The 13,742-nt window shown below is 40.8% G+C and overlaps 1 protein-coding gene across 1 annotated transcript in view; it reads right to left on the reverse strand.

The window, feature by feature from the left end:
- LOC139218828 (astrotactin-2-like) overlaps positions 1 to 13,353 on the reverse strand; it is a 251,718-nt gene extending 238,365 nt beyond the window's left edge. Inside the window, exon 1 of the mRNA XM_070850535.1 lies at positions 12,907 to 13,353. Coding sequence (XP_070706636.1) covers positions 12,907 to 13,342 — 436 coding nt within the window. The 5' untranslated portion in view covers positions 13,343 to 13,353. The remainder of the gene's footprint in view (positions 1 to 12,906) is intronic.
- Between the last annotated feature and the right edge of the window lie 389 nt (positions 13,354 to 13,742).

Below are 13,742 nucleotides of genomic sequence, written 5' to 3' on the forward strand. Positions count from 1 at the left end.
AGGAGTACCACTGATTGCTAAATGTCTGACATAGGCTAAAATGTTCTCTGTGAAAATGTACTCGTAATTTTGCAAACATTTCATGACTGACGCCTACTTTTTTTTTTTAAGAATTTACTAATGTATTGAAAATGATACAAGTTCTAGTTTGTGTATGGCAAAGTTGCCTGGAAGTTAGAAACTACAAAAAATCAATCTACATATTTGTGTTGTCGCCTCAGCTCAGGCAGAGTGTTCTCCCTGATTCTGACAGCCTTAGTTATAAACCTAACTAAGTGTGGATTGCTGGAGAGTGCCATTTTGAATGGACCCATTAATTCTGTTTGTTGAGCTGTCTCATTACAGAGTTAATAGTGCATTTGTCCTGATTGCGGTCATGTTATGGAACAGTGATCACAGTGTTGGACTAATGGGTGGAAGACACACCACACACATCTTTATATGATGATCTGACTAAAATGTCTATATTTTCATAAATTTACTCAGAACTACAGCATAGGTAATCTTGAGAATCACTCAGAAATGAGACTACATGTGATTTTCTTATGATCTAATATACTTCTCCAGGTAGTAGGGGCATGAAAACACATAGAACAGAGGACAACATTATGAATTACCCTCTGTCTTTTTCTCCTTACGCCTATCCACACTACAAAAAATATGTTCAATATTTTTTTCTGTAAAATCGTTCATTTGTAAAGAATCTACACTAAAAACAAAACATTGTGCATTACATGTATAACACCAACCACGTGTAAATAAATTATAGCTTTTATCCAATCAGTAATTGCATGTTACTATGTGCAACATGATTGATGCAGGCCATGCCACCAGCAACCATGTGCTCTGCCTTCTACTACATTTACAGTAACTGGCTCAAATCAATTATTATGGACTGGAACATTACTTACAGTAATTACAGATTCCCACTATGTTACAAGATCCCACGGTGATATCTTAATGCCTTTACAGTAAGTTGTTAGACAGTCTAAGAAGTAACTAAAACATTTAAATAAAATGAAGCCAACTTGGAATATAAAGTTACCAACCAGCTAACTAGACAAATCAATAACTTGGAGGAGCAGTCTGGAAAAGAACTGGAAAATTGTCATTATGCCTACGTTCATGCAGGTCAAATAAATCTACCACTAAACCCCACCTGTCAGAAAAGGTAATCTTCAAAGCTGCGGTGTCAAACCTTAAAGCAGAAGGGAAGATAGAGTATACACTGGTGACAAAAGCAGCATCAGTTTATCATCTTTATCCTCTGGTGGTGACCATCGCACACAGATATGTTGCTGCCTTTGGGGATCTTGTCCACAGAGATGTTAAAAACATTTTCCCAAAAGAGCTGGTAGTAACACAACACTTAATATAAACCATGCGACTATGCCTGCAACTAATGTTTTTTTTAATTTATTTATTTTTTTTATTACTGATTAATCAGTTATATGTTGCCATGGAAATTACTATTTATCTGGCTGTTACTTCAGTTCTGTCAACTAGTTGATGCCCTGCTTATTTTCAGAACCATAACACAGGGCGATTAAAAAGGAGGATGTGTCTTCTTTCCTTTGCACTGCAGCTACTGTGTTGCCTCCAATTGGCTCCAGACCTTCTCCCTGTTTGCTTGATGTGTGATGCATTTATTTATTTAGGCAACGTGACATTAAAATTAAAAAACAGATACGCTACATGTGTTTTTCATTCTCCCGGTGAAAGTGTAATGCTGTGAAACAGATGGGAGGAGGATATGTCTACATGCCTATTCGTGTTAGTTATCAACACTTGTTTTATCACCGTTGGGTCTATGCATGACTGCATTACTTAAATGGTATTTGTGTAAAGTCTTAATCAAATCAGCTTTAATTACTGCAGCTCTACAAACAGTCCACTTCTCGCACTAAAATGATAATGATGGACAGCTCCTTAAACACATGAAAAGACCTTATACATTAACGACCACAAACCTGCCACAGAATAAAGGGCTGTAAACCCACGTGTGCCCATTGCTCACCTTGACAACGCTCTTAACCAGTCTGAAGACACATCACCCACCAGTGACCTCGGGAGAGCATGCTATGCTGTGTTACACTTCCAAGGGTAATTGCTGTTAGATCAGAGCTAATCCAGAGCCAGACAAAATACCTGAAAAAAAAAATGTACACTGTGTGCTGTGCCTCCGAATGGAGGCAAGAAGGATACAGCCATGACATACCAATGAGCTTCCTCTGGATAAGCATACAATGTGTGAGGCCAAACGCCCATTTCCCCCTAAGGCTTATCAGAAGTGGATGGTTGTGCTGAAAACACCTCTATTCAGTCTCACTGATGCTGTATGAAGGGAAAGATTCTATCTGACTGAGACCTGTTCTAAAACGACAAACAACAAAGTGGAGTTTGGAGCTTCATAATACAGACATAGTGAGATACCACACTTTATCGATTGTAAAACCTCACGGGCACTAATCTGTCAGTATGTATAATGATTTCACAAAATGTCTTAATGAGCCAAAAACAAAAGTCAGAATTGAAAACAGTGTCGACTCTAAACATATTTTGAGGAGATGTTATAGACAACCATGCAAACCAAATGATTACTAATTACCGTACATGTGATTCTCTTTGTGGCTCTCAAAATTAACCTGCACGATGCAACCGTTATGTAACAAACCAATACATTCCACGCTACAAACAAACATACATCACACAGGTTGTTTGGTCATCAGAGTGAACGAAATGCAAATGTTTTGTGTGAAATCAATTGGCTGATGTTATCCAGACTGACAGCTGGAAAACAGAGGACTGAGAACATGTGTCCCTGTGCAGATAAAGCCAACTCCAACAGGAACTTGGACAGATGTACATGATGGAGCAATAAAAAAATAAAAAATAAAAAAAATGTGGGAGGGAATCCATCAGTTGAGGGGAGATTAATGGTGCACATTCTTTATCTGAGAGGAAATCTCAGAGATTGTACAGCTTGGAGGGAATGCAAATAGGTACAAACACACCAGCATAGATAAAAGGTTTAAAATCTTTTGTAGGAACCATGGGGATATGAAGGTAGCGAGCTGTACAGAGCTGGCACGTTTCCAAGGTGCAGAGCAAATTCTGGTGGGAATCAAATTTTATGGGTCTTAAACATCATTGTGACCAGCTTATATGAACAATGACTCTCCTTTTCCTCTTTGAAATACACACACAGTGCTTGTCATGTTTGCAAAATAAGACTCTTATGTGATTTCAATAATTCCATTAACTAGGTTAGGCGAGGCTATTTAACTACATTGCCACGGTGATAATGAAGTAATACGCACAATATTGGTACTATAAACGCACACTATACTCTCCATATACAGCAGTATGAGATTGCAGAAAAAGACAAAAGACACGTTTAAACACTATAAACACATTTTGTTAGAATTGTTTTTCAAAAAAAAAATTCTACTGCATCCTAAAGCAAAAGAAATAGAACACAGTCTCCGGTTAGCGGCGGGAAAAAGAAAACAAACCAAGCATGACAAGTTCAGAATAAAAGCAGAGGTTAGTGAACAATATGGAGTGTGCATGAAAGAAGCAAGGACAAGAGGGAGTGAGAGCGAGCGGAGCCCAAACAGAGTGAAACTGGGCTTTCATCCTGCCTATGATCTGGAAGTCTAACCTGTCAACCAGTAGGAGGACATTTACAGGCTGTTTGGTCTTTTTGAAGACAGAGAGAGAGGGAGGGAGGGAGGGAGGGAGGGTGGGAGGGGGTGGGGAGGTGGAACTGAATTCCACTGAGCCAGGTTCTGGGTAAAACATGCATTCTAGTGACAGTTTGATGCAGGCTCTCCCTTTCCCGCCTATTTCCTCACTTCGTTATAGTAGAGTGGCGGGGCAGCGTTTTGTAATTTGATGGACCCACCCATCCACATGCTCAAAGAGTAAATATAATTTGAGGCAATTCAATTTCCCTTCGCGAAAAGGACACTTTGTGAAATCAAAATCCCCCCCCCACCACCACCACACTGGGACAATTTATAACTAAAAAACAAAAAACGATGAAAATTCAACATAAAACACTGCGAAAAGTAGAAAGGGGAAAATAATGGACAAATGAGGCTAGAGTAAAACACTTTACAGCCTATTTTTGGCAATGCACTCTTTTATATTTCTCATTAATACTTTTAATCCAAAAATATTGGATTGGTCTTTGTTGCCAATTCTGTTATTGGCAAGAAGTGGATGCCACTGGGAAGAGGGACTTTGAAAATAAATTGCTTCTACTGATGACTGACTGATCCTTTGATTTGCGCTAAATTAATTATGTATAAAAATGGGATAAATTCACTAATAAGTCAGCATATCCATAAATGGTCTACCAAAAAGTACAGCAGCTTCATTGAGGACTCTAAAAGCAGCACTACCATTCATCCAAAGATGCTTTTCTTGTGCATCATACAAAGAGTTGGCACAGAGCAGTCTGCAACCGACTGGCTGAGTATCAGCAGGTAGGCATACAGCATTTCCATTACAGTCCTCACAAGATAAGTTAGAGCTTGCACACAAGTGCGAGCACTGCCCAGGCAAAGGAAATTCCATCTGCTCTCGAGCACCCTGATAGCTCTCACATGAGGATGAACTGCACATTTTAGAGCAACAGCACAGCTTCCGAGCAGAAATCCAGCATGTGAGCGCACAAGCCCTTTTCTCTGCTCATGTTTTTTTTTTTTTTTTTTTTAGGTCAGATGGTCCACTATCGTCGCTATCCTGTTCATTGGTGTCATCTGGTCAGTAAAAATGGGGGCCAGAACAAGCAAAAGGCATTCAGAAAAGTGCTTAATCGTGGCTTATGTCTGTAGGAAGGCGGAAACGTTTTAGAGAAAACTTGTAAAAGCAGACACAAGAAATTAAGTCACTTCGAGGTTTTTACATTCAATTGAATTAGCAGTCAAATTCTGGTCATTACCTGCAATTATAGAATATATATATATATATGTATGCACTGATTAAAAGATTAAGATTGCTTTTCAACATTCTGTCGAATTAATCAAATACCAATTGAATTCAATAATAAACCAAACAATCCTTTTAAATGGTTTATGTTCATTTGGGATAGCAGCTGCAGTCACTGTCTGGCTGTTTTCTCTGCCTCTTTGTGATTCTATCTGTGCCTGTGTGAAGAAGAAACCAATGGAAAAAAAATACATCTGATTCCTACATTGCAGCTTGCTGCATTTCTTTTTTTCCAAACCCTCAAATAAATTTTTTCGAAAAAAATAAAGCAGTTCTTTGTTACAGAAATGCTTGCTTATCAATACTTTTTTATGTGAAGATCAATTCTAAAAATTAAACGTCAGGATGGATCACATCGGTATCGATCTGGCCAACTTTAATAGTCGAACACCAGGAGAGAAAAACATCACATTCTGATAGAAGCGGTGGAGAAAAAGAAATCAACTCTGACTGGCTGGACTCGCCATGAACTTAACAAAACCAATCAAATTGCATAATGGAATCATAGAAATTGAGTTTATTCATTCTTTAGAAGCACTGGTTTTGGGCCTTTTGAACAATTGGTGCCCAATTGTTAATCAGCTGAGAAACCTGATGAAAACCTTGATTTCATCTTTTTTTTTTTTTTTTTTGAAAAGTAGGATTCAAAGCGATGCCTTCATCCAATTAACCTTTAATGGAGAACGGCCTTTGTATTTCCTGTCTTTCATTCAATCAAATCAGAGCTTTGTTTGAAAGGTTACGTGTGCTCCTCCTGCAGTTCACTCAGTCCGTCTGAGGCAAGTGTGTTGTCCCCCAGATGATGACCTCAGTAATCTGTAGGCAAATTTGAACTTTGTAAAATATTCAACATGTCTGCATATCATGCTTGGTTTTTAAGATGCTTTGTGCAGGTTGATGGATTTCACCCAAACTCCCTGTGCCCCAAATGTCTGGCTCGCATTATAAAAAGTCTTTTACTAACAGAGCAAATACATTACACAGTTTTTGTCACATGGGGCCTTCTATTATGTGGTGGGGACACACCAGAGGAGCCCAAGGAGCAAAAAGAGCAACTAAATGGAATTGCTTTTATAAATCAGTGTCACATTATGCATTCAGTGCACAGACTACGAAGCCTCTCTACAGTATACAAGTAGAAAGTTTATGAATCTTTTGGGCATCTGCTCTCGTTAGGTACACCATCCAGGTCGTTCTTTGATACTGCTCCAGCTTGACATATCGAGATAAGTTGTCCTGGACTTAGAGAGGCACAGCCACATTAAACGATGCTCATAGAAGCTACAGTGCAGAGATAACCAGGGAGATGGGCAGCGTTATATGGTACCAATCTGAAAAGGCGTGATCAAACTCTTACAGGCGAATAAACTGAAGAAAAAGTTTAGGATGCCTCTAATTTTGATGCTAATGTCTAAATAAATGCAGGCTGCTGGTTTCAGTTTACATATAAAGAGACATGATATTACTGATGAGAGTCCCTGGGCCTGTCACTGAACCTATGAAAGCTCTCAAAGCCATGGTGGAGGTTTTGTGTGAAATGTTAATAGGTGGAATAGCTGTCAGGCTAGTGACAGCAGTTGTATACACATGCATGTGCAAGTATTTTAAAAATCAGCATGCTCGGCTCAGATTTCTAAATGCATTCCATGGAGCTTCAGCATGTATTACATGTATAAGCAGACAACCTCATTTGTTTTTTACATAAGTAAACAGAGGCCGCACCTCTTGTTTATGTGTAAGGAAGGGTAAACACTTTATCACCATCCACCCATTTCTTTATTTATCCTGCTATGGTAAATAACCCCTAAAGACTGCATCTTAGCTGGCTCATTTTAAACATACATTATATGATAAAGAAGGAAAAAAAAAATCCAAACAAAATGAAAAGCTATTGAATTTTACATTTCCCTTATTTGCTGAACATTATCTTTGATCTTCTTTGCCAATTAATAAAATGGGGGGAAAAAAATTGAATAAACAATTGTGCCTGTTGTTGCTGTGCATAAATCGGAGGACAAAAAGGCTGGGAAATCTGAGCTCGTGCATTCATTAAGGGTATTTACATAAACTTCTTTGTTCAGTCCGTCAAACATAACTACAATGCGCCTCTCAGCAATGGTAATGATCAAATGATTATCTTGAGATCAAAGCCGTCCACCATTACCATAAGGCAAGACTAGAGACACTGCTAATAAAACAAAACATTACAAAAAACAGTTTCTGCAAAGGAGGGCCCTCGGCGTGAGTCACTGACCCCAAGTCATTTATCCCTTCCTTGCCATCATTTGGGCCTGTAACCATTGAGCTAAACGAGCATGATTCTTCTTTCTCTGCCTGTCAAATGAGTTTCCCAATGAGCGAGATACAACCGGACAACCTGTTGTTTGTTTTCGGAGGTGTAGTTTCTTGCAAAAAGAAAGACGCGTGTGTCTCTGTACGAACACACTAAAAAAACAGAACAGCATTTAGCACATTTAGACCAGCATGATGCTGCAGATATCAGTAAGCTCACAGTAACTGCAGGGAACAGATGGATAAACATCTATATAAGTTTATCAAAGCACCAAATAAGGGAAGAACTGCGGCCATCACTCACGTAGTAGTAGAGACTAGCAAAGACTTTGCTCTTGTGCCTCAACACCTTCCTGAGACACGTTTTGTTGGGTTTTTTCCCCCCCTTTAAATTTCTCACACATCCTGTGTCACATTGACAAAGATGCCCAACAGCATCAGTAGTACAGTACAAAGCCGTGGCTGTGTTTAACACCTAGAGTCATCAATCCTTCACACATGCAAGTGTAAGCCATCATCAGCAGTGGCCTAAAAAAAATATCAAACTTTTTCAAAAGTTTAGAATTGATAGAAAAACAATCATGTCTGATGTTAGGTTTGGTCCTTACCTTTAATCTTAATGTCATCGTCACCACGTCACACTTCGCTTGCGCCTGTATACTGGGTGTGTATGCACATTTGCATCACTTCACATCAATAAGTTTTTTTTGTGTGTTTGCACTTTTACTACATACGGACCCTAGTTACTGTACGTAATTGCATCCACAGCCAGATTAAGTATCTGTCAAACACAGAGGAAGCACGCACGACAAGTTGTAAAACATAAATTACAATAAGAATAGAATATCTGACACTGTGACACTGCAGCCAACGTGATCAAAGACATGTCTTTCTAATAGGTGAGGGCAGTTTGGCTAACCAGCTAACACACTGTGCAATGATCATGACAAAATGCTCTATGCCTTTACTACATTTTTGCAATTCTGGCGTGTATAGTCAAACCAAAAGACACGAGACTGAAAAGATTGTGGCAGGGCAGAGTGTGGTTCGGAACTGAATCCACACTACACATGAGACTGCCTGTAGTAAAGCATTCAAAATAAAATGACAGCTTGCTAAAGGTCCATTATAGCAGGTCAAAAGATGGCAAATAGACTATTTCATGGCCCACACGAGCTCCACCATGAATCCTGTTCTCTACGGTCTCTTAACACCCTCAGTACGTCAGTTGGATGAGTTTGTTTGCAGGATTCCTAACTAACACTCCATTCAAAAGAGCGCTAAATTAAGTGTTATGCTAAAATTTAAAAACTAAAGCCACCATCTCAGCTCCACAGCATGTAATAACTCCCATCTCTCCTGCTGACCTTTTCCCCCTCTCCGTTGCTTGTCCTGCAGTGCTAAGCTCAACCCCTTGACACAAGATTGAGATGTAGTGCAGTGTGTACATGTTCTGTGCCACAGGGAACAGTATGCTCTGGTACAAGCACTTTTTTTTCACTTTACCACTGTTGGTTTTAATCTACCATCTCTAAGCAAGCAGGGTTTGCTTTAACGGCTGCTCAGAAAGATACAGCGAGGCAGAGAGGGTGGATGGAGAGGGAGGAAAAGGCTGGTTGATATGCCCAAGTTCGATAAGATGTCAAAAAAAATAAGAAGAAGAAGAAGTGGTGGAAAATGAAAAGTGTAAAGATTTAGTCCAATACGATGGACAGAGAAGATAAAGGATAAAAACATCTGAATATTTTCGATCCTGTGTTAAGTGCCCGAAGGTTTTCAAAAAGGTGAACTTCTAATGAGGTGTTTACTGAGTCAGCCATGTTGCTAAACGTATCGATTTCCACGCAGTCAACACACCACTTAAAACGAGCAAGGAAATTATCCTGTGTGACAAAGCGTAGCAGCAAGGGGATTCTCTCCCCCAGAATTTCAAAGTATAACGCTGCAAAGTTGCATTTATAACATATGTTGCACACTGCACTAAGAATTGGCATTGACACTCAGTTTTTAAAGTAAAATGATGGTGCGACAGTAGAGTATCACCGTGTAGCACTTGGAAAAGGAAAGGAAACCCCCCGACACTGGGAAGATCAACACTTAATTCCTTGAATGTGGTTTAATTACAAAACCCTTGTTTCCTCATGCTTGAACCCACACAAAGCCACAATAAAACATATCAGAAAACCCAATGCGCATCATTTCACTAAAGGTAGGGGATAGGTATTATATCAATAATACATCGATTTCTCTCATGGTTTGCTTATCATTTTTTTAAACACACAGGAAGAGGGCTTAGAAAAGAAAACAAGAGAGGGGGAAGGGGAAGGAGCTCTGTACATTTCCTCTGCACTGCCCTTTCTGTTCATCCATTCTCCATGACACTTGAGGTAATAAATCAAAGCTGAGCAGGCAAGCCACAGTGGAAAGGGGACTTACTGCGGCCCCCCCCATACCTCCCCACCCCACCCCACCCATCCCCAACCTCTGACTGGTTGTTTTGACAAAGCAATCGGACATCTGACAGTATCGGAGAAACGGCGACGAGACTGTGCTCATTACGGTTCGGATGGCATTTGCCTAATAAGGAGATCTCTGTGGCACTGGCAAATGAATTGTGAAAAGAGAGAAATACGACTGCTGTGAGGAGGTGTAATGTAACACATGGTTGGCACCTTTATACACCATTCAAGCACACTGGTAACCACTGACCGAGGCAGGAATTTCTCAGTACATGTTAAAGCAAAAATAATGAGCACACATAGTACAATATAATATTCAAGTTGTTTATTCTCTGGTATTAGAGTCAGCAAGAAAAAGTTAAATTTTTGCTCCTCAAGACGTTGCATTGGTTTCTACGAGCTGCAACTAATGATTATTTGCAGTCGATCAATCTGTTGATAATTTTTTTAGTCTAGAAAATGTGAAAAAATATTGATCAAAGCCCAAGATGATGTCCTCAAATGTCTTGTTCTCCCCGTAACCCAAAGATATTTGGTTTAGGAGTAAAGAATCCAGAGAATATTCACATTTATGAGGCTGGAATCTGAGTTTTTTAACTTTTCTTTTCTTTAAAAGAAATTACGGAAAAAGAGTAATTGATTATCAGTATAGCTGGCGTTTAACTTAATAGTTGACAACTAATCAATCATTGGACCTCTAGTTCAGATTACATTAGCGGAGGCAGCAATTGCAGTGCTGTTATTCTGTTTTTCCACACTGATGTTAACAGCTTCCTGAAAGCTTCAGAATAACAGACTTTAGAAGTACAGACCAGAGTGTTGGTGGGTGGTTGCCTCAGTCAAATGCAATCCACACACTATGCGGTCCCATATAATGTTTAGTGGGCATTAAAACATAAAATGGAAAAAAAAAGGAATTAATAAAAAAATAACAATGCCCATGCTTAAGCCCACATAATACAAGTGTGTGACTGTGTATCTGGTGCGGCTTAAGCTTTTGTAGCATCCTGGAGCATCGAGATCCACAATTTCAATAGGAGAGAGAAAACGATAAGGTTGAATATTGTTGCCACAAATGCACTTCAGATAATATTCACAGCCTATGTAATTAAATTTTGCCCGTTTTGTTCTACTAAATGAACAACGCTGCGTATTATTATGATGTCAGGTACAACATTTCATTTCTCGAGCAGAGCACAGCCACTGACACATCCAACAAGAGGAAAGCTGTCAAGATGGCCTAAATGCATTACGGTGCTGAATACTGAATACAAGGAGAACACAGGTGACACCAAAATGTCTACTCCTCTGTCAGGATCTTAACACAATTATGATAACGTACGAGATTTCACGTCGCCATTGGCTTTCGGTGTGTGGTACATACTCTTACATATGATTGATACAAAAACGGGGGAATTCAGTTTGGGATTATCTGACTATTTCCTGGCATTTATTAAAGAAAAACATCAGTAGACTGTTCTTTTTTAAGAAAGAAACTAATCTAATGTCATAAATGTCACCTTTGTTGTAAGAACGTGACAGCTTGTGGCAGATCGAGCTACTTGCAAGAGGTGCTTTTGTCTCACAATGTGGTCAGCGGCGGGAGCGTACATGCTTGCAGTGAAACTATTAAAACCCCTTCTCTCCTCCTCCCTCCACAGCATGCAGTCATGCGCTGGAAGGGTGAAGCAGCAAATTTGCTAGCTGGCTGACTGGGAGGACAGAGAGGCCTTTCTCACCAGTCAACGGCTGTCCTTAATGAGACTAGAAAGTGATTTACTAGCTTAATGCTCCAGCCCTCAGCCTGCCTGCCTGCCTTTGCTTTGCACAGCCAGTTTAGCTGGCACTCTTCATACCGAGAATGAAACTGAGACCGCGGACGGAGAAAACAAAAAAAAAAAAAAACAGAAAAAAAAAAAAAGGAAGTGGAAGTGCAAAGCCACAGTCCAAAAACTGCAGTAATGAGACACGGATTCTCTCAGCAGCCACATCACTGACCTCCACCAAGTCATGCATCTTTGTATTTGCCATATAACAGGTTCTCCATCACACTGAGCCAGTACAGTTGCCCTGAACATATTGTGAACTGGAACACATACACTGTACAGCATTTTGCAATTACGGTCCATGGTGTGCGGCTTATTGCTTTTAACAAACATTACTGCGTGCCACGCACTTTCTGCACATCTACCAGTCTCACACGCCACAAGGGGAAAGTATACGAACATCCATCTTTCGCATGACTCTGTGACATAAGTGTGTGTGTGTGTGTGTGTGTGTGTGTGTGGGAGGGATGGAGAAAGCAAGGTAAGCAAGTTCCCTTCATGCATAGTCTGCTCATCTCACAAAGCAGATATCCTTTTGGTTGGTGTGAGGCAGAAATGCTTTCCTGTTATTATGTCCCCTATGATTATCCGCTATCACTGATGGCTTTCACCGAGAACTTCACATGACCTGTCAAGCACTAGCATTGTGCTGTTTTCACTCACACAGTCATCTGTGACTACAAGCTGAAAAAAAAAAAAAAAAGGGGGATGAGTATTGTAGGTTCCCTTAAACCTGTCATGGCCAAATGTTGACAGTGGTGCAAACTCCAGCCTGACATTTAAGAGGCTAGTTAAAACTTACACCACCAGCAATGCACGTGTGCTCTGATTTATGTGCTCAAATGAGAATAAAATACCAATTTCATGCATATTTGCAGGGCCAAATTGCATTCCTTGATTGGGGCACCATACTTAGGGTATGCATGAAATTTAAAGTCATAATCATATTTAACCACAAAATAGGAAAGCCAAGACAGGAAGGGTGAGAGGAGGAGATGGAGAGTCACTTAAACAAGCCTGCTACTTTGTGGTAGTTTGCATTCCGTACAGAAGCAGGAATGTTTTAGTGAAACACTGGTGAGAGAAATCCTGTCAGAATTTTACCTGGATTATTGGTTGAACCTCATGCTGGCTAGACAACATTATAAATCATGATGGAAGCAAGGTAATGGAGACTGGACAGGTGATTAAACGCCAGGGAGTGCGTGTAAGATTTAGAGATGTATCTGAGGGTGAAGGCAGCCAAACACGGTGCGCATGGTCCCTTTGCGCACAAATGGTTGAGTGGGTATCACCGCGGAGGGGAGGCACAGTACCAAAGCAGTTCTTACCGAGTGTGAAGTAGGGGAGAGCTGTGTTGTCAAGATCATCCATTACGGAAATTCGCCCAGGTAGGTCGGTTCTAACGAATAACAGGAGTCGGGATTCCCCCCCTCCTCCTGCTCCTCCTCCTCCTCCTCCAGTTCCTCCTCCAGTTCCACCTCCACCAGCACCACCTGCTCCAGCAGCAGCACCCCCTCCTCCTCCTCCTCCTCCTCCGACCACGTTCCCCGGGGCTCCGCCGGTGAAGCTGAACTCGTTCTCCCGGAGTACGGGCAGGGTAGAGACGGTTACGATTTTCACCTCACACGGCGTCTCCGCGTCGCTCTCTTTGTCCCGCTCTTCGTCGGCCGATGTCGCCCCTCTGTTTGCTCGGACTGTCACGGCTTGCGTTAGGAAGAGCCCCGCGAGAAGGACGCGGAGGTACAGCAGTGAAATCCTCGCCATCCCGCTCCGTGCGTGTGCTTCCCTCGCTTTGAGTGGGGGCTCATGAGCCGTCCGTTCACTTATAGTACAGTCGCTGCAAAGGAGTCGCGTCCGTCCAGGAGGCGGCAGCACAGGTGTAGTGAGAATGACATCTCTCGGCTTCTCACGCGCATCCATCTGTGCTCCCACTGTGGGACAACAAATCACTTCAACACGGACAAGCACGTGTCCTTTTAAAGAGAGATGCGAGTCGGCATGTTAGTCATCATGTCCCGTGGATTTGTCAAAAAAGATGCATTAAAAAAAAAAGAAAAATAAACTGTCTTCAATCATATATGTGTATATATTTCATGTTTTTTTTTTTAGATAAAAAAATCATTAATTCAGGCTGATCTTGGGCTCTTATAAATATACAAATATA

This window comes from Pempheris klunzingeri, chromosome 19 (assembly GCF_042242105.1).
Source record: "Pempheris klunzingeri isolate RE-2024b chromosome 19, fPemKlu1.hap1, whole genome shotgun sequence".
Taxonomy (NCBI): domain Eukaryota; kingdom Metazoa; phylum Chordata; class Actinopteri; order Acropomatiformes; family Pempheridae; genus Pempheris; species Pempheris klunzingeri.